The sequence below is a fragment of the Scyliorhinus canicula genome, chromosome 9 (genome assembly GCF_902713615.1).
Source record: "Scyliorhinus canicula chromosome 9, sScyCan1.1, whole genome shotgun sequence".
NCBI lineage: Eukaryota > Metazoa > Chordata > Chondrichthyes > Carcharhiniformes > Scyliorhinidae > Scyliorhinus > Scyliorhinus canicula.
This window is the reverse complement of record NC_052154.1, coordinates 134,252,848-134,274,337: the sequence shown is the minus strand read 5'-3', so window position 1 is coordinate 134,274,337 and position 21,490 is coordinate 134,252,848. Positions and strand designations below refer to the sequence as shown.

Here is a 21,490-nt window from a genome sequence, read left to right as displayed (position 1 = left end):
TATTAAGGGGGCTTGCAGGGCCCCGGAGTGCTCCAGGCAGCTCCGGCTGCCGATTCGGGGCCCTGCACTTCCACCTGCGGCACCGGCCACATGCCACGTGGCGGACCCACACAGGGGGCCAACGCCGTAGGCGGAGGTGCAGGGCCCTGAATCGGCAGCCGGAGATGCCTGGAGCACTCCAGGGCCCTGCAAGCCCCCTTAATAACGGAGAATCTAGAAAAAAGTCCGGAGTGATTCGCGCCCATTTTCTCATGGGCATGGGGACACAGCCCCATTATTGGAGAATTCCAGCCCATTTTTTTGAGACGGCAGAGGAGGCGGAGGCTTTTGTCAAGGAACAACAACTTGGACTGAATTGAAAGGGTTTGAATGGGACTTTAATGAGTGTTGATGGAATGGGATTGTTTGGGGTGTTTTCTGTAAATATGTTTGGTTAACTGGGGGGGGGTTGTGGCTTGTTAGACATGTTTGGACAAGTTTAGATGTGCCTAGTGTGTTCATTTGGTGGGGAGCGAGATGGTGAGGAGGGAGCATAGTTTGGTAGGAGGTAGCATGCAGGTTCTCGAGTTGAGGGGGGGGCAGGCGGGGAGGGAGGAGAGTAGAATGATGACAGTGACTGGGGTTTTTTCTTTGTCTTACCTGATGATTGGGGTCAGAGGCTGATATTGGTTGGGCCTTGACTCTAAGAACTGGGAATAAGGATGGGATAATTCCTCACGTGGAAATGGCTGACTTGTGATGGAAGGGGGAGGTGGTGGTTGAGAGACCCCCGATCGGAATAGTCACTTGGAACATTAGGGGTTTGGGAGACCCAGTGAATCGAGCAAGAGTTTTCTCTCAACTGAAGAATTTAAGGACCGATATAATAATGGAGCTTCTGCAGGTGACCCGCCTGTGAGTGAGGGATCAGACTAGGCCCCGAAAGGGCTGGGTGAGCCAGGTGTTTCACTGGAGCTTTAATAGCAGGGCCCACGTGTGTGGCAATTTTAATTCACAAAAGCGTCTGTTTTCTTGTGGTAAGTGTTGTGGCGGATCAAGGAGACAAGTATGTGATAGTCACTAGGACACTGAAAGGTAAATTAGTGGGGCTGATCAATGTGTGCGCCCCAAATTGGGATGGTGTAACATTCATGAGGTGATTGTTGGCCGCAATACTGGATTTAGACACATATCAGTTGATTCTGGGGGAGATTTTAATTACATTTTGAACCTGAAACTTGACCGGTCTAAACCAAAGTCGTTGAACCCTTTGGGGGTGGCAAAGATGTTGGGCGCGATTCTCTGACCCCACGCCGGGTGGGAGAATCGTGGGAGGGCTGGGCGAATCATGCCACACCGCCCTGGCACCCCCACGCGATTCTCCCATCCCCCCCCCCCCCCCCAAAACGGCGTGTCGCGTTTTGCGGCAGGTCGCTCGGAGAATCGCCGCGACCGGCGGTTCTCCGGCCTGGATGGGCCGAGCGGCCTGCCGAACCCGACCGGTTCACGCCGGCGCCAACCACACCTGGTCGCTGCCGGCGTGAACATGGCGCAACCGCTGCATGTGGGGCCTGTGGGGGGCGGAGGGAGGATTGAGCACCAGGGGCGTACTCAGGAGGGGTCTGGCCCGTGATCGGTGCCCACCGATCGTCGGGCCGGCGTCTCTGAAATACGCACTCTTTTCCCTCCGCCGCCCCGCAAGATCAAGCCGCCATGTCTTGCGGGGCAGCGGAGGGGAAGACTGAAACCGCGCATGCGCGGGTTGGTGCCGGCCAACCTGCGCATGCGCGGGTGACGTCATTTAGGCGGCGCCGCTTTGACGCATGCGTCAAGGCCCGGCGCCCGAGATTGACGCGCCACCACTCCTAGCCCCCTGGGGGGGGGGGGGGGGGGGGGGGAGGAGAGAGAGTAGGGGGCGAGGAGCGGCCTCCGATGCCGGAGTGAAACACTCTGGGTTTCACTCCGGCGTCGGCACTTTGTCTCCCTTTGGGAGAATCGCGCCCGTTGTTGGCATTTATGGAGTAAATGGGGGTGCAAGGAATTTTTATTTTTCTCACCAGTACATAAAGTATATTCGAGGATAGATTATTTTCCTGATAGGAAGGTCACCTCTCCCTGGGACGATAATCATCTCAGACCATGCTCCACATTTCGTAGATCTGGTATTAGAACTGGGTTCGGGTCAGTTTCTGACGTGGAGACTGGATGTGGGGTTATTGGCAGACATGGGGTTCTGTGGACAGATATTGAGGGGTATGGACAAGTACGTGGGTTTTAATAGGAATGGGTAGGTATCACCATTGTTCTATGGGAGGCCTTAAAAGCAGTAACTAGAGGAGAGATCATAGAGCACTAAGCTCATGTAGATAGGGAGGCAAGAGAGGAATGCCAAAAATTGCTGGTTGTCATTTTGGAAATAGACCGCAGGTTTTCGAATGACACACCCCCAGAGGTCCTAGTAAGCAGACAAGGAGGGAGGATTGAGCACCAGGGGCGTGCTCAGGAGGGGTCTGGCCCGTGATCGGTGCCCACCGATCGTCGGGCCGGCGTCTTATCTACAGACAAGGCAGTGTGCCAGTTGCTCAAGGGAGGTTACTTATGAATATGGGGAGAAGGCCAGTCGTCTTGCCAGTTGAGGTGGCAGGCAGGCTCCTAGGAAATTATCCAGGTCAGAGACTCGGGTGGCAGGCTGCTGTCCGCTTCGGACAAAGTCAATGGAGCGTTTGAAACATTTTACTAGAATCTTTATAGGTCAGAACCGCCGAGGGAGAAGTCAGGTATGTCGGAGATTTTAGAGGGCTTAGGATTTCCCGAGGTGGGGGAGGAAGAGTGCGAGGGGCTGGAGGAGCTATTGGGTGCAGAGGAGGACTTGGCAATAATAGAGCGGATGCAAACCGGTAAGGCCTCTGGGTTGGTCGGTTTCCCAGTGGAGATTTACAAGAAGTGCGCTGGACAGCTGGTGCCATTATTAGTGGGGATGTTTGAGGACTCTGTAACACCGAGTTCCCTGCCTGAGATGCTGATGCAGGCATCAATTTAACTTCTATTAAAAAAAAGACAAGGACCTTGTGGAATTTAGGTCATATCGTCCTATTTCATTACTTAACATGAATGCCAAGATTCTAGCATTTTTAGCGTTGAGATTGGAACCATGCCTCCCTCAATTGATTGGAGAAGATCAGATGGAATTTGTCAAAGGCCAGCAATTGACGTCCAATGTGCAGTGATTGCTAAATGCTCTGCTTTTCCTGTCTGAGGGGCCTGACCTAAAGGAAATCGTCTTGTTAGACACGAGAAAGGCATTTGATAGGTTAGAACAGGAAGATCTACTTGTGGATATGGAGAGGTTCGGGTTGGGGCCCACGTTTATGTCATGGAAATGGCTGTTGTACAAAGCCCCCTTGGCTAATGCCCGCACCAGTACCACAAGCTCGGAGTATTCCAATCAAATACGGGAACGAGACGGAGGTGCCCTATTTCGCCCTTCTTGTTAACATTGGCAATAGTTGGTCATCGCTTTGAGGGATTTGAGTAAGTGGAGAGGGAGAATGAGGGGAAGGGGGGAGCATAGGGTTTTCCTGTATGCTGATGATCTGTTACTTTACATGACAGACACGATCCCAACCATGGTGATATAATGGAACTACTGAGGTGCTTTGGCTCCTTTTGAGGATATAAGATGAACTTGGATGAGAGTGAGTGTTTTCTGGTGAACCCCCGGAGAGGGGAGCCAATCTAGCCGTGCTCCCATTTTGCTTAGCTGTTCCAGCTTTAGATATCTGGTGGGTCCAAGTGGCTCGGGATTTGGCCCGACTTCGTAAACTGAATTACACTAGTTTAGTAGGTAGAGGCAAGACCAATGTGTAAAGGTGGGATAACAGTCCCCTGTCCTTGGCGGGCAGGGTCCAGTCGATCAAGATGAATATTTTGCCACGATTTATGTTTCTGTTCCAGTGTCTTCTGGGTTGCCTTCTTAAATCCTTTTTTGGGAAGAACGAGAAGTTGATAATATCCTTTACATGGGCAGGCAGCATCGCAAGGATTTGTAGTGCAGTCTTTCAGAGGGATAGACGGTCGGGGGGGCTTGCTGAACCTAATATTTTATTACTGGGCAGCTAATGCTGAGGAGGTGTTGGGTTTGTGGAGGGATCCAGGAGCCACGTGGGTGCGAATGGAATCGAGATCATGTAAGGATTCTGCTCTGGGAGTTTTAGCAATGGCCTCGCTCCCTTTCTCATTGACAAAGTATTTGTCAAATCCAGTGGTTGTTTCCACTTTTAAGATATGGAGACAATTTAGACAACATTTAATTTGGGGTCAGTGTCGAAGCTGGCTCCCATCTGTGCTAACCATCTGTTCGAGCCTGTGAGATTAGATGCCACTTTCGTGGGGGTGGGAAGGGAAGGGGCTGGAGAGAGTGGGTGAATTGTTCCAGGAGGGACGCTTCACCAGTTTGGGGAATTGACGGAAACATTTGGGGTCTCGGATTCTGATTTATTCAGATATCTTCAAGTTCGCAACTTTGCAAAACAGATTTTCCTGACACTCCTGTGGCGCCTCCAATGGAGTGTTCTTTTGTTCTCAGGAAGGGAACACTTCTGGTATTTATGGATGGATTATCATAGAATTTACAGTGCAGAAGGAGGCCATTCAGCCCATCGAATCTACGCCGGCTCTTTGAGAGAGCACCCTACCCAAGCCCACACCTCTACCCCATCCCCACAACCTAGCTACCCCGCCCAACACTAAGGGCAATTTTGAACACTAAGGACAATTTAGCATGGCCAATCCACCTAACCTGCACATCTTTGGACTGTGGGAGGAAACCGGAGCACCCGGAGGAAACCCACGCACACACGGGGAGAAAATGCAGACTCCACACAGACAGTGAACCAAGCCGGGAATCGAACCTGGGACCCTGGAGCGGTGAAGCAATTGTGCTAACCACCATGCTACCATGCTGCCCAATGTCAAAGAATTCAGTGTTGGTGGAGGGGGTTAAAGCCAGATGGGAGGAGGAGTCGGGGCCCATACTGGATGACGAGATGTGAAATGAGGCCCTTCGCAGGGTGAACGCAGTAGATTTTCGGACACACCTGGCCAAGTCCAGGATGGGTCGTTTCTTTGCAGGAGTGGAAGACAGGTGCGAGCGCTGCTCAAGAGGTCTGGCTAATCGCATCCACATGTTCTGATCCTGTCCCAAACTCTTGGGTTTCTGGATCTACTTCTTTAGCACCATGTCGGCGATTGTGAAGATTGAGCTGGAGCCCTGTTCTTCAGTGGCCATATTTGGGGCGTCCGTCTCACCTGAGCTGCAGACGGATGTGGGGGCCGATGTTCAGGCCTTCGCCTCGCTGATTGCCCGGAGGCAAGTACTGCTGGGATGGAGGCCGCCTTTCTGCCCAGTTCCTCAGAGTGGCTGGGAGACCTGATGGAGTTCCTATACCTCAAAAGTCAAGTACACCTTCTTTGGACTTTCCGAATTCTCCCGCTGTGTACCCGAACAGGCGCCAGAATGTGGTGACTCGGGACTTTTCACAGTAACTTGATTGCAGTGTTAATGTAAGCCTACTTATGACAATAAAGATTATTATTATTAAGAGAAGGGAGCCATCGAGGGGATCCATCGAAAAATGGCAGCTGTTTATTTGAAGGAATTGGTCACTGTTAGTTGATGAGGGAGGAGAAGGTTGGACTTCCGGTTGCGGCTATGCGGAGCTAAGCCGCACGTTCGGCAGTTCCCGCCAGGAACTGACTTTTGGGCTCTTTTTAGGGCCCCCAGCGGTACTTTTTCGACGTTTCCCAACGTGGGAAGGAGTCAGCAACATTTCCCCAGTAGTATATGGCCTGGACCATGAGTGGGGCGAGGAAGAAAGTGGTTGCAGCGCCAAAGTAGATGCGAGGGAAGAAGCACAAGATGGCGGCGGGCGGAGACCAGGAGGCAGTGGGCGCAGGAGCAGCAGGAGACTCTCCAGCACTGCTTCAGGGAGCTTAAAGTTGCTGGAGCCGTTGAAGGCTTCAATTGACAAACTGCTGGAGACCCAGACGACCAAGGGAGTGGCGATCCGAGAGATCCGACAAAAGGCCTCCGAAAGAGAGGATGTGACCTCAGGCCTCGCGGTGAAGGTGGACATGCACGAGGCGCTCCATAAAAAATGGCAGGAGAGGTTCGAGGAGATGGAGAACCGGTCGAGGCGGGAAAATCTGCGGATCCTGGGCCTTCCGGAAGGGCTGGAGGGGTCAGACGGGGGCGTACGTGGTCATCATGCTAAATTCGCTGATGGGAGCTGGGTCCTTTCAGGGGCCCCTGGAGCTGGAGGGGGCCCACAGAATATTGGCAAGAAGACCCAAGCCGAATGAGCCGCCACAGGCGGTGCTGGTGCGGTTCCACCGGTTTCCTGACCGGGAGTGTGTGCTCAGGTGGGCCAAGAAGGAGCGGAGCAGCAGGTGGGAGAACGCGGAGGTACATATCTACCAGGACTGGAGTGCGGAGGTGGCAAAGAAGAAGGTCAGGTACAATCGGACGAAGGCGGTGCTGCACAGGAAGGGAGTGAAGTGCGGCCTGCTGCAGCCGGTGCGTTTGTGGGTCACCTACAAGGACCGACACTTTTACTTTGAGTCCCCAGAAGAGGCGTGGGCCTTTGTGCAGGCCGAGAAATTGGACTCAAACTGAGGGTTGGGTGCGGGTGTCTGCATGTAACTGTTATATTTTGTGTGGGGGGGGGGGGGTTCTCTGTTTAATGTTGGTTCTTCGTTGTTTTCAGGGCGGGTGGGGCACTGTTTTCTGCTTGGGTTTGTTGGATGGGCTCGAGGAGGGGGGCAGACCTACAGTGTGGGGGGCTGATGGTGTGAAGGGGGTTGGGGCCCCGTGACGGGACTGGGCCGGTAAAGGGAGCTGCTTTAGAGGAGGTGGGGTCGGGCAGGTGGAAAGCGCGGGCTTTTTCCCGCGCTGAGGGTTGACGGGGGCAGGCCGGAGCTGGGAAGCACGGGCTTTTTCCCGCTTGAGAGCGGGAGGGGGAGGAGGAAAGCCTGCTGGTGGACACTGGGGAGGAGGGGAAGCCCCACGCTGGGAGGGGGCGGAGGAGTGGCGTGAGTTGCCGGGGTCAGCAGGAGTCAGCTGACTTGCGGGAGTGCAATGGAGGGAGCAACGCAGCTAGGGGGGGGGGGTCCTAGCCCCGGGGGGGGGGGGGGGGGGGGGGGGGTGGGGGGGGGGGGGGGGGGGGGGGGGGGGGGGGGGGGTGGGGGGGGGGGGGGGGGGGGGGGGGGGGGGGGGGGGGGGGGGGGGTACCGGGTTGCTGCTGGAATGGCCAGGAAGGAGCTGGAGTATGTAGAGGGGGTCGGGTTTGGAGGCGGGGGGCCTGATAATGGGGGGGGGATTTTAACACTGTCCTGGATCCAGCACTGGATCGATCCAGATCCAGGACGGGTAGGAGGCCAGCGGCGGCTAAGGTGTTGAGGGGTTTATGGACTAGATGGGAGGGGTGGATCCATGGAGGTTTGCGAGGCCGAGAGCCAGGGAATTTTCATGCTTCTCCCATGTGCATAAGTCCTATTCCTGGATTGATTTTTTCATTATGAGTAGGGCGCTGATTGCGAGGGTGGAGGATGCTGAGTATTCGGCGATAGCCATTTCTGACCATACCCCGCACTGGGTGGACCTCGAGCTGGGGGAGGAGAGAGACCAGTGCCCGCTTTGGCGCTTGGAGGTGGGGCTGCTGGCGGACGAGGAGGTGGGCGGGCGATTTCGAGGATGTATCGAGAGGTACCTGGAGGCCAATGACAATGGGGAGGTGTGAGTGAGGACGGTCTGGGAGGCGATGAAGGCGGTGGTCAGGGGGGAGTTGATCTCCATTCGAACCCACAGGGAGAGGAGAGAGAGGGAGAGATTGGTGGGGGAGATGGTGAGGGTGGACAGGAGGTACGTTGAGGCTCCGGAGGAGGGATTGCTGAGGGAGCGGTGTAGTCTCCAGGCTGAGTTCGACTTGTTGACCACCAGAAAGGCGGAAGCTCAGTGGAGGAAAGCACAGGGAGCGGTGTATGAATATGGGGAGAAGGCGAGCAGGATGCTGGCGCACCAGCTCCGTAAGCGGGATGCGGCCAGGGAGATTGGTGGAGTTAAGGATAGGGGAGGGAATGTGGTGTAAAGGGGGTAGACATCAATAGGGTCTTCAGGGACTTTTATGAGGAACTGTGTCGGTCCGAACCCCCAGCGGAGGAGGGGCGGATGGGACGTTTTTTGGACCGGCTGAGATTCCCGAGGGTGGAGGAGGGACAGGTGGAGGGACTGGGGGCGCCGGTTGAGCTGGAGGAGCTGGTCAAAGGGATAGGGAGCATGCAGTCGGGGATGGGGCCTGATGGGTTCCCGGTCGAATTCTATCAGATGTATGCAGACCTGTTGGGCCCCCTGTTGGTTAGGACCTTCAACAAGGCAAGGGAAGGGGGGGCTCTGCCTCCGACGATCTCTCGGGCGCTGATTTCCTTGATCCTTAAGCGGGACAAGGATCCCCTGCAGTGTGGGGCATACAGGCAGATCTCACTCTTAAATGTGGATGCCAAGCTGTTGGCGAAGATTTTAGCCACGAGGATAGAGGCCTGTGTGCCGCAGGTTATCCACGAGGATCAAACGGGATTCGTGAAGGGGAGGCAGCTGAATACTAACATACGGAGGCTTTGAATGTTATAATGATGCCGGCGGTAGAAGGAGAGGCGGAGATAGTGGTGGCGTTGGACGTGGAGAAGGCCATTGATAGGGTTGAGTGGGGGTACTTGTGGGAGGTGCTGGAAAGGTTTGGGTTTGGGGAGGGGTTTGTCAGGTGGGTGAGGCTGTTATATGAGGCCCCGATGGCGAGCGTGGCCACGAATAGGAGGAGGTTGGAGTATTTTTGGTTATACCGAGGGACGAGGCAGGGTTGTCCCTTGTCCCCCCTGCTTTTTGCGCTGGCAATTAAACCCCTGGCCATGGCGCTGAGGGACCCGAGGAACTGGAGGGGGCTGGTGCGGGGAGGGGAGGAACACCAAGTGTCGCCTTATGCGGATGACCTATTGTTGTATGTGGCGGACCCGGTGGGGGGGAATGCCGGAGGTGATGAGGATTCTCAGGGAATTTGGGGATTTCTCAGGGAACAAGCTCAACTTGGGGAAGAGCGAGCTGTTCGTTGTACACCCGGGGGACCAGGAGGGGGGGATTGGTAGGCTCCCACTAAAAAGGGCGGAAAGGAGCTTCAGGTACTTGGGGGTCCAGGTAGCCAGGAGCTGGGGGGCCTTGCATAAGCTTAATCTCACAAGGCTGGTGGAGCAAATGGAGGAGGAGTTTAAGAGATGGACATGTTGCCGCTGTCGCTGGCGGGTAGGGTGCAGTCAGTCAACATGACGGTGCTCCCGCGATTTCTGTTCCTATTCCAGTGCCTCCCCATCCTTATCCCGAAGGCCTTTTTCAGGCGGGTTAACAGGAGCATTACGGGGTTTGAGTGGGCGCACGGGATCCCGAGAGTGAGAAGGGTGTTCCTGGAGCGGGGCAGTGATAGAGGGGGCTGGCGCTGCCCAACCTCTGTGGGTATTATTGGGCTGCCAACGCAGCGATGGTGCGTAAGTGGGTGATGGACAGGGAAGGAGCAGCATGGAAGAGGATGGAGATGGCGTTCTGTGTGGACACGAGCCTGGAGGCTTTGGTAACGCTGCCGCTCCCTCCAACGAGGTATACCACATGCCCGGTGGTGGCAGCTACCCTCAAAATTTGGGGGCAATGGAGACAGCACAGGGGGGTGGTGGGGGCCTCGATGGGGTCCCCAATATGTGGGAACCACCGGTTTGTCCCGGGGAGAATTGACGGTGGGTTCCTGAGTTGGCACAGGGCAGATGTTAGGAGGTTGGGGGACCTGTCTGTAGATGGGATGTTGCGAGCCTGGGTGAGCTGGAAGGGAAGTTCGGGCTCCCCCCCCCCCCCCCCCCCCCCCCCCCCCCCCCAGGGAACACCTTTAGGCACATGCAGGTAAGGGCGTTTGTCAGGCGGCAGGTGGCGGAGTTCCCTCTGTTGCTGCGCGGGTGTTCCAGGACAGTGTGCTCTCGGGGGTGTGGGTTGGAGAGGGGAGGATCTCGGCAACATACCAAGTGATGCAGGAGGTAGACGAGGCCTCGGTGGAGGAGCTGAAGGGTAAATGGGAGGAGAAGCTGGGTGAGGAGATTGAGGAGGGGACGTGGGCGGACGCCCTTGGAAGGGTGAACTTCTCCTCTTCTTGTGCAAGGCTTAGCCTCATACAGTTTAAGGTGCTGCATAGGGCTCACATGACCGGGACAAGGATGAGCCGGTTCTTTGGGAGCGAGGACAGGTGTATTAGGTGCTCAGGGAGCCCAGCAAACCATGCCATATGTTCTGTGCATGCCCAGCGCTGGGGGAATTCTGGAAGGGTGTAGCAAAGAAGGTGTCGAGGGTGGTAGGATCCAGGGTCAAACTGGGCTGGCAATATTTGGGGTTGCAGAGGAGCCGGGAGTGCAGGAGGCGAAAGAGGCCGGCATTCTGGCCTTTGCATCCCTAGTAGCCCGGCTGAGGATTCTTCTTCAGTGGAAGGATGCGAGGCCCCCAAGTGTGGAGGCCTAGATCAACGCTATGGCGGGGTTTATTAAATTGGAAAGGGTGAAATTTGCCCTGAGGGGATCAGTGCAAGGGTTCTTCAGGAGGTGGCAACCATTCCTAGATTTCCTGGCAGAACGGTAGAAAAAGGCCAGCAGCAGCAGCAACCCGGGGGAGAGGGGGTGGGGGGTTGTCTCTTTGTTTTGGGCTGAAGGGACATGTATATTTGTTCTTTGCTAATGACGGGCGTAAATTTATTTATTCCTTTTTGTATACACGGGGGGGGGGGGGGGGGGGGGGTTTGTTCTTTTCTTAGTATTTTTTGTTGTTGATATTTTGTGAAAATTTGAATAAAAATTTTTTGTTTTTAAAAAGGGAGGAGAAGGTTGCATGAGAAGAAAGCTTGGCAGTTAGCTTTCTGCCGCTATTAACTGATGCATTCTCCATTGCTACCATTTGCCAAACAACCAGTGTACTCATCTAATTTGCTATGAATTGTTGTTCCCTTTACATTTATAACCTTGTGAATTGTCCTGAATACAAGGTGAAAAGCTTCACCAAACAATGCATCTTTGCAGCACTGTTCAAATTCACTATTACCAAATGACAATGGGCAGGATTTTCAACGCATCCCGCAAAGTGTTCCGCGGCGGCAGAGGCGGCCCGCCATTGGCCGCTGCAGGATCATCTGGTTCTGCTGTTGTTAATGGTGTTTCCCATTGAATGCACCCCTCCACTGGGAAACACATGAGACTGGAAGATCCCACCGGCATGAATGGCCAGGTAATGTATCCTTTCTACTATTTCCTATTTTAACCTGGACTACCAAGACACTGAAGATGGCTAACCTTCTGCCTGTGAGTCACCAGAACAAAATAATTCACTTCTCAGTTTGGGAAATGTCACATCTCGTTATGTCTGAGGAACATATAACAGATGACCTAGAACAGCACAGACCAGCTTCAAAGAGAGCGACATGAATTCCATTTGATTTGATAAACCAAGCATGTTAGGGTATTGGTGTGTCTATGGAGACAATAACTTCCCAAACACCAGACCAGCAATAAATAAAACCTCTTCCAACCCATAATGGCTGAGACATTATCAGTCCAGGATGCAATTCCAATTTCCAAATACTGGATGAACATTCTTTGTTGAAATCATTGCGGAGAAGTAAGGTTATATGACCAAAGACTCTGGCCGACTGAAGAGGTTACTAGAATTCTCCAAGCTGCATTCCCCAGTTTGCTGTTTAACATCCGACTGGCAGGGCACACAGAAGTAAACTCTGGCCAGGTTGAACTACTTATCCCATTCTCATCTCACTCTGCTCGAAAAATTTTGTTCCATCGCCTGCAGAACTGATTAAAACTCTGCGTGCCTACTTCACCTTGGAGCATCAACACCACTGGATAAACAAATCTTCACCAGTCTTCATCAGCCATTCATCCCTGCGAAAGAATTCCTGATTGGACTTGGATTCTGATGCTTAAACTCTGTAACCTCCTTATCTCTATCCCTCCCTTTACTGCATGAGTGAGGAGTAGGAAGTCACGGACACTCCTTTTTGTGTTATTTTATAATGTGTGCAATAAATTAATCGTCTGAATTAATCCCAGCTCAACTTTGCTGTGGAGCTATTTGTAGAAATCAATGGCCACTCAAAAACAAGAGGAATGGGAAATTCATCACTGCTTATCCTCGAAAAACAATTCAAAACACCTTCTGTTCATAGCGAGAAGAAGAGACACCCTTTCCCCATGTCCACAGCAATCTTAAAAACATTTCTGGCTTATCATGATTTTTCTACAGTTACAACTTAAACTTTCCACTTTTTATAATCTACAAACTCACAATAAAATTTGTTGGTTATTATAATGTAATAATGTCAAACAATTTAATGCTGAATTTCTACATTTAGGTTTTAGAAGTTTGCTAAAGCTGGCCTTTCAGGGCATTTTCCTGGAATCTGCATTTGGGAACTGGTATAGGTGACCCGGGATCTTCCTAGATGATTTATTAGATCTTAGATTTATTGTCACGCATACTGAGGTACAGTGAACAGTATTGTTCTGCGTACAGTCCAGTTAGATCATACAATACATGATAAACATAGGACATGCGATAGATACACAATACGATAGATAAACACTGTAAATACATAGACACCGGGTGAAGCATATGGAGTGTAGTGCTACACAGTAGAGAAGATGCATGGAGAGATCAGTTCAGTCCATAAGAGGATCATTCAGGAGTCTGGAAGCAGTGGGGAAGAAGCTGTTTTGAATCTGTTAGTGTATATTCTCAGACTTTTGTATCTTCTGCCTGATGGAAGAGGTTGGAAGCGAGAATATTCCGGATGGGAGGGGTCTTTGATCATGCTGCCCGCTTTTCCGAGGCAGTGGGAGATATAGACAGTCACTGGATGGAAGATGGGTTTATTTGATGGACCGGGCTGTGTTCAGAACATACCTTGATGCCGGCTATGCCTTTTGGAGTGTATCATTGGGTCATTCAACCCAGTTTCTGTGTTGTGATATTCCTGTTCTACTCTGAGATGAGAAATTTTCAGCAAACAGAATATTGGAAAATAATTGGTCACTAATCATAGATATCATAGAATTTACAGTGCAGAAGGAGGCCATTCGGCCCATCAAGTCCACACCAGCCCTTGGAAAGAGCACCCTACTTAAGCCCAGGCCTCCATCCTATCCCCGTAACCCAGTAATGTAAGAATGTAAATGCACCATTTGTTCATTTGCCTTAGTAATGTTGAATTACTAATCTTCTTTCCACATTGTAGAGTGAAGGTTTCAGCTACCCACGGCCTGCTTCCAAACCACCATCCCCTGCTACCTCTCTCCACTCCAGTCCCTACCACAGTGAAACAGAGGAAGATGAAGAGCGATACAATGAAGAGGAAGAAGCTGAGAAAGACCGAATGAACATAAAACCAATTGCTATGATCAATTCAAAATTAGAGAAGAGAAGGGTGAAGAAAAAGAGCCAGGTCATTGAGCCTAGGTCCCCAGGGAGCCTTAACAACAGCTCTAGTGACCCTGAAAACCATAGTGACTTGGGGATAGAGGAAAGAAACTAGAGCCAAGTGAGAAATTATTAATGATAACCGTCGGTTGCCATATTTTACCAACTGGTTGGGGTGATTGGGCAGGTTAAGAATTTAGACAGAGGATGGGATCATGACTTTGTTTTAAATGTCTGCTTTTGGGTAGTATGGAAGGATTATCTAAAGCCATAATAACCTCAATGATTAATGCTTCCAAATCATGAGACTCCAAAGTAAATACAGGCAAAATGGCACTTTTGAAGTCTGGTCTTAGAAATTTATGGAGAATCCATTCAAAACCTAACACCCTGTTCAAAAACAGGATAGGTGGCAACCCAAAATAGATCAATTTTGAGATTGTATACCCAGAGTGACTTAGTTAGACTGAACCAAACCTGCACGGATGCCTTTGTTGCATGTTTTTCTGTATAAATTAATATCATGTTTCTTGTACCTGTTCACAGTAGATGGCTTATTTGAAATAGATATTCCAGTATCCAGAACAGAACCTTTGGAATGCTGCTAGTTGCACCTTTATTGCAAGGAGTTCAAAATATTGCACTGTAAAAAAACATGATAATTTGGTTTGAGTAATTCAAAGCCATCATTTAAGTGCAGCAACTCGGAAGCCTCTTAGTTAACAATTCTCTCAGAATGCACTCACCCTCATTCTAAGGCTGAGAGTTATTTATTATCACACACTCAGTGAAAATTGCAAAACTGGTTTGATTATTAAATTGATCTTTTATGAATTTTAAAGGAATTGTGCTCCTTGTTTTCATATTTTAATATAGTAGAGTGGCGCAGTGGTTAGCGCTACTGCCTCATGGACCAGGGTTTGATGCTGGCCCCGTGTTACTGTCCGTAAGGAATTTGCACATTCTCCCGTGTCTGCATGGGTCTCACCCCCACAACCCAAAGGTGGATTGACCACGCCAAATTGTCCCTTAATTGGAAAAAATTAAGAAAAGTGTAAAATATATTTTAACATAGTAAATGGGAGAAAAGGTTTAGGGCAGTACTTTTGATCAAAACACTCCATTTTATTGAGGAACTAAGATAACCCACAAAGGTATTGTGTGTGTGATTTTTATGAACAGGCAGGTAGCAATTGAGGCTATTCATGCCTTCCTGCTAGACTCCTCTGTGACATCTTCAGTCTTGGAGTGACTCTACCAGATAGGGTTGAGGCTTGAAATTCAGACTGTCCTGAGGATCTATCTGGAAATGCCAAACCCTGGAAATGTATCCCCTCGCCCTGACTCCCATTATACAATAACTGATCACCATATCTGGATGTAAGTTTGAAGAATTGTCACTTGGGTACAGACACGGGTGGCACCAATATCTATGGAGCAGTACAGAAAACCGGAGAATAGAAAGTTTTTGGATAGGACATGGCATTTTAAGGAGAAATAAATTGATCTTCAGCTCCTTTTAGAGAAATAAGAAAGGTTGTTTTCCAAATCTTGGAATTCTAAAATTTATAAATAAATAAATTTACAATTTCAATTATATTTTTCCATTATGAATGCCCAATGAACTTGATGACAGCTTTCACTCCTTCCTGCTCTTGCAGTTTCTTGTAACTCCTGCTGCTGTTCAGTTTGAGTGTGTTTTCTCTGTTGAAGGTAAACTTGGAAAATTGTAATGCTTGAGCATATTCTAAGTGTTGGTATTAGGTGAAGCAATGTGCAAATAGTAATTTTAAAAGCATGCAAATAAAATAAATTACTTTTTTAATTTGGAGGTGAATCTTTTTTCTTGCCCCACTTGAAAGCGCTGATTAGCCTAGTTACAATTCCATAGAACCTTCAGCTATTTGTCCAGCTTCACGTCGAAGCAAAATGAGTGTTCATATGAAGGAGAGTTGGTAGCAGAGTGGTACTGTCACTGAACTAGTAATCCAGAGACATGAGGTAATGCTCCAGGGACTGGGGTTCAAATCCCACCACGGCAGATGGTGAAATTTGAATTTTTAAAAAAATCTGGTATTGAAAATCTAAAGATCATGAAACCATTGTCGATTGTCATTTGTCGTTAAAAACAAAATGCATCTGGTTCACGAATGCCCTTCAGGAAATCTACCATCTAAACTCAGTTTGCCCTACACATGACTCCAGATCCACAGTTGACTCTTAAATGCCCTCTGAAATGGAGCAGGACAATAAATGCTTGCCCAGTGAATAAAAAAATGTATCATCTGTTCATATGTACAATAGTAATAAGTTATACTTCTAAGTCACAAGAATTAGCAGCAGGCCATTTGGTCCCTCAGGCTGCTCAACCATTTGATAAGATCATGGCTGATCTAGCTGTGGTCTCAACTCCACTTTCCTGTCCCTCTGTTCTCAATTCTCCCACAAGGGGAACATTGTCTCAGCATCCACCCAGTCAAATCCACTCAGGATCTCGTACAACTCTTTCTTCTAAACTCCAGTGGATATAGGCCCAACTTGCTCAACCTTTCTTCATGAGACAACACTTTCATCCCAGGAATCAGTTAAGTGAACCTTCTCTGAACTGCTTCTGAAAAAATTATAGCCTTCCTCAAGTAAGGAGACAAAAACAGTACATAGTACTCCAGATGCAGTCTCGCTAAAGCCCTGCAGAAATACTGCAATACTTCCATACTTTCATACTCAATTCCCCTTGCAAAAATGCCAGCATTCCATTTACCTTCCTGATCACTTGCTGTACCTGCATACTGTTAGACTCGAAAAAGTAGACAAGGATCAGGCATGGTGAATTCTGTTGATAGACTTTATTTGGAGATCTCGAGGCGGCCGGGAGAAGAGGTCTGCCCTGATTTTCATGCAACTAGTCAGACAAAATTTATTTCGGCCTGCAGACTCGAGAGCACAGGTTATGTACATTTTTAAACATTATTATCACTTCTCTTTGCTCCTCCCCTTATTCTGTAGCCTGACCTTTTCCAGACCAGAAATGTTTATTCAAGACCCACAAAATCTCCGTGATGATGCTATTATCCTTAATAAGAAGTCTTACAACACCAGGTTAAAGTCCAACAGGTTTGTTTCGAATCACTAGCTTTCGGAGCACTGCTCCGTCCTCAGCAGTGCTCAGAAAGCTAGTGATTCAAAACAAACCTCTTGGACTTTAACCTGGTGTTGTAAGACTTCTTACTGTGCTCAACCCAGTCCAGCGCTGGCATCTCCACATCATTATCCTTAATGTCCGAGGAGTCTCCCGTGACCTTTAGAATTAATAATAGGTTATGCTTCTAGATGTTTACTAGTCCGAGACTCTTCATCCTGTAGGGGAGGAATTAATGGCTTACAATTCCTTTCCTCCCATAACGGCTAATGCCAGCAGCTGGAATTCTTGTGAAGACAAAGAGTCAATTTCTCTCTTATCACCTATCTGACCACGAGGCCCCATGAGCTTCTTAGTACAAACCTCAAAACTGCCCCAAACTATTTTACTTTTAGTACAAAGGATAATATGTTCACGACTTCTAATTCACAGAATATTTAATAATGCTTGGTGTAAGATTATAATATGAATTGTACTTAAGGTTATACAAGGTGCATTCTTAATATGTGTGAATCCATGATTACCATTTATAAAGGTTATACAGGGTGAATTCATGACGTATAGCATTAATCACAGTTTATAATGTGACAATTTACACCACTCTTTATATATGTTTTAATTAATATATAGTGTCAGATAATAAGCTAAAACTGTGTCATTACGGGTTAGCCATATACCGTTACAAAGACCAATAGAGTCAAAAGTAATGACTTCTTTGTAACACTTATAAGCTAGATCATTGTGTTAGCACCTGTGATTCTAAACCAGGTTTCTGATATCGCAGTCTCTATTCATTGCTATTTCTGCTGCGATCAAATGTGGGACAGTCTTATTCCCGTGACAAATTAACATCCCTGTGATCATTGGCAGTCCTTTGTTCGCCTGGTCTCCGGTCTTGAATCAATAGGTTTCATAAACAGCCTTTTGGTTTAAAGAAAACCTCATTCAGCTAGGCCACTCGGATAACACATCTCCTGAAAACACTACAAGTTATGTTATCTCAAGCAGAGGCCCTTGACTGGTGCCTCTAAGTTTTTTTTTAAATATTTTTATTCTCCTTTTTCACATATTCTCCAAATTTGCACCCACCAACAATAAACAATAATCAGCAATGAATGCAATGTCAATCCCCATATCAATAACAACAATCCCATCCTCCCACCAAACCCACAATATTAGCTCCCATGTTAACATAAGCAAACAACAAAAAGGAATCAGGCATCAGAAACAAATGTAATGTCAATCCCCATATAAACAACAACAATCCCATCCTCCCACCAACCCCCAAACAACTGCCTGCATGTTAACATAAACAAATAAAAAAAAGGAATCAGGAATCACCTCGAGTCATCATTAACACATACAGTCCCCCTCCCCCAACCAACCCCCCCGACTAATGTTCGATGTTATCCAACTCTTGAAAGTGCAGAATGAATAATGCCCATGAATTGTAGAATCCCTCCATCCTTCCTCTCAGTTCAAACTTAACTTCTCAAGAGTCAAGAATTCCAACAGGTCCCCCCGCCACGCCATGGTACAGGGTGGAGAGGCTGCTCTCCATCCCAACAGGATATGCCTTCGGGCGAGCAACGAGGCGAAGGCTATGATATCTGCCTCCGCACGCATTTCCAACCCCAGCTGGTCCCACACCCCGAATATGGCCTCCCGAGGGCCCGGGTCCAGTTTCACGTACTTTAGAGATTACCCTCAAAACCTTGTTTCCGTAACCCTCCAGCTTTGGACAGGACCAAAACAGATGAATGTGGTTTGCGCACCCCACCGCCCGCAACATTCACACACAACTTCTACCCCCTCAAAAAAAAGCCGCCTCATTCTCGCCCTTGTAAGGTGTGCTCTATACACCACCTTCAGCAGTATCAGCCCCAACCTCGCGCACGAGATAGAGGTGTTCACGCTCTGGAGCACCTCGCACCAGAACCCCTCCTCCACACCCTCTCCCAACTCTTCCTCCTATTTTGCTTTGATCCCTTCCAGTGGTGCCTTCTCTTCCAAAGTAGCCCCATAAACTGCCGACACTACCCACTTCTCCAGTCCCCCTGTCGCAGCACCTCCTCCAGCAAATTGGAAGCCGGCTCCCCCGGGAAGCTCTGTATCTCCTTTCTGGCAAAATCTCGAACCTGCATGTATCTAAACATTTCACCCTGCTCCAGCCCATACTTCGCTCTCAGTCCCTTCAGTCCTGCAAACCGACCCCCAAGAAACAAATCTTTGTGTCTTAATCCCCTTCTCCTCCCATTTCCAAAAATTTCCATCCCACTTCCCTGGCTCAAATCTGTGGTTCCCCCGAGTCGGCATTTCCCTTGACCCTGCCCCCAACCCGAAGTGTTGGTGAAACTGCCTCCAAATTCTCAATGAAGCTATTGTTACCGGACTCACTGATTATTTCCCTGGGGCCATCGGGAGCGGTGCTGTTTCTAGTGCTTTCAATGCCGACTCCCTGCACAAACTCTCCTCCATTCTGACCCACTGGGAATCAACCCCTCTGACCCAGCTCCGCACCTTCTCCACATTCACCGCCCAGTAATAATACATTAGGTTCGGAAGACCCAAACCCCCTGCCTGCCTTCCCCTCTGTAGCAGCACCTTTCTAACTCTGGCCACCTTCCCACCCCCTTTGAATGAGGTAATCATTCCTACAATCTCTCTAAAAATGCCTTTGGCAGGAAAACCAGCAGGCATTGGAAAATAAACAGAAATTGCGGCAACACGTTCATTTTAACCGCCTGTACCCGACCCGCCAGTGACAGAGGGAGACCATCCCACCTTGCCAGATCAGCTTTCACACTTCCCACCAAACTAGAAATGTTGTACCTACGGAACCCCCCACCCCCCACCATCCCGAGCAACCTGCACCCCCAGGTTTCTAAAGTGAGTCCCTGCTATAGGGAATGGCAGCCTCCCACCCCTGCCCCAACCCCCGGCTGACACACCACAATATCATCACTCTTGTCTAGATTTAATTTGTACCCCAAACACCCGAAGCATCTCCAATATTCCACCTATTGACACACTCAGTTCCGACACATATAACAAATCATGGGCATGTAAGAGTACCCTATGCTCTATCCCCCCCCCTGCGCTATCCTTTTCCATACCCCCGAACCTCTTAACACGATGGCCAACGGCTCAATCGCGAGTGCAAACAGCAGGGGAGGACATGAGACATTCCGGCCTAGTCCCATGGTGGAGAGAAAAGTATCTCGAGCTGATGTTGTTTGTGCCGACACTCGCCCTCGGCTCCTTATATAGTAGCTTTACCCAGTCCACAAATCTTGGTCCAATCCCAAACCGCTCCAGAACTGTCATCAAATACCCCCATTCTACCCGGTCAAACGCCTTCTCAGTGTCCAATGCCAGAATCGCCTCTCTTTCCTTCCCCTCCGCCGGTGCCATAACCATGTTCCTGACGTTCGAAAAGAGCTGCTTCCCTCTCACAAACCCCGTCTGATCTTCACCTATCACCTTCGGGAGGTACTCCTCCAGCCTACCTGCCAGTACCTTCGCCAATACTTTTGCGTTCACGTATAAAAGTGATATGGGCCGATATGACCCACACTCCGTTGGATCCTTATCTTTTTTAAGCAACAGGGAAATTGATGCCTGCCCCAAAATTTGTGTTAACACCCCCTTCCCTATCGCCTCTTCAAACATCCCCACCGTCAGAGGTGCCAGCTTATCCTTGAATTTTTTATAATATTCCACTGGAAACCCTTCCAGCCCTGCCACCATCCCGACTCCATCCTCCCAATCACATCTTTTATCTTCTGCTCCACTATCGCCTCTTCTAATGTATCCCTGTCCCCCTCCCCTAACCTCGTGTACTCCAGGCCATCTAGAAATTCCTGCATCATCGGTCTTCCCCAGGTGGCTCTGACCTGTACAACCTCTCATAGAATTCCTCAAAGACCTGGGCCGGGATTCTCCCCTACCCGGTGGGGCGGGGAGTCCTGGCATGTTGGAGTGGCGTGAAGCACTCCGGCGTCGGGCCCCCAAAGGTGTGAAAGTCTCCGCACCTTTAGGGGCCAAGCCCTCACATTGAGGGGCTAGGCCAGCGCTGGAGTGGTTCCCACTCTGCCAGCTGGCGTGAACGGCCTTTGGCGCCACACCAGCCGGGGCCGAAAGGACTTCACCGGCCGGCGTAAGTCCGCGCATGCTCCGGAGCATCAGCGGCTGCTGACGTCATCCCGGCGCATGCGCAGGGGAGGGGGTCTCTTCCGCTTCCGCCATGGTGAAGACCATGGCGAAGGCGGAAGAAAAGGAGTGCCCCCACGGCACAGGCCCGCCGGATGATTGGTGGGCCCCGATCGCGGGCCAGGCCACCGTGGGGGCACCCCCCGGGGTCAGATTACCCCGCGCCCCCCCCCCCCCCCAGGACCCCGGCGCCCGCCTGCTCCCGCCGGTAAGGTAGGTGGTTTAATCCACACCTGCGGGAGAGGCTTGTCAGCGGCGGGACTTCGGCCTATCGCGGGCCAGAGAATTGCCGCGGGGGGTGCGCCAACTGGCGCAGTGTGATTCCCGCCCCCGCCGAATCTCGGGTGGCGGAGAATTCGAGACACAGCGGGGGTGGGATTTGACACCAGCCCCGGGCGATTCTCTGACCCGGTGGGGGGTCGGAGAATCCCGCCCCTGATTAATCAGATCCGGAACCACCATCAACTTCCCTGCCCTGCCCCGCACCTGAACAATTTCCCTTGCCACAGCCTCCCTCCGAAGCTGACCCTTCAACATACCCGCCTTCGCTCCATGCTCGTACACTGCACTCCTTGCTCGCCTCAGTTGGCGCACCGCCTTACTGGTAG

At 50.3% G+C, this 21,490-nt stretch overlaps 1 protein-coding gene across 1 annotated transcript in view; it reads left to right on the top strand.

Moving 5' to 3' along the window:
* Positions 1–15,360, top strand: part of LOC119971723 (glycogen [starch] synthase, muscle-like) — a 162,728-nt gene extending 147,368 nt beyond the window's left edge. Inside the window, 1 exon segment of the mRNA XM_038807667.1 lies at positions 13,350–15,360. Coding sequence (XP_038663595.1) covers positions 13,350–13,646 — 297 coding nt within the window. The 3' untranslated portion in view covers positions 13,647–15,360.
* Positions 15,361–21,490: the final 6,130 nt, after the last annotated feature.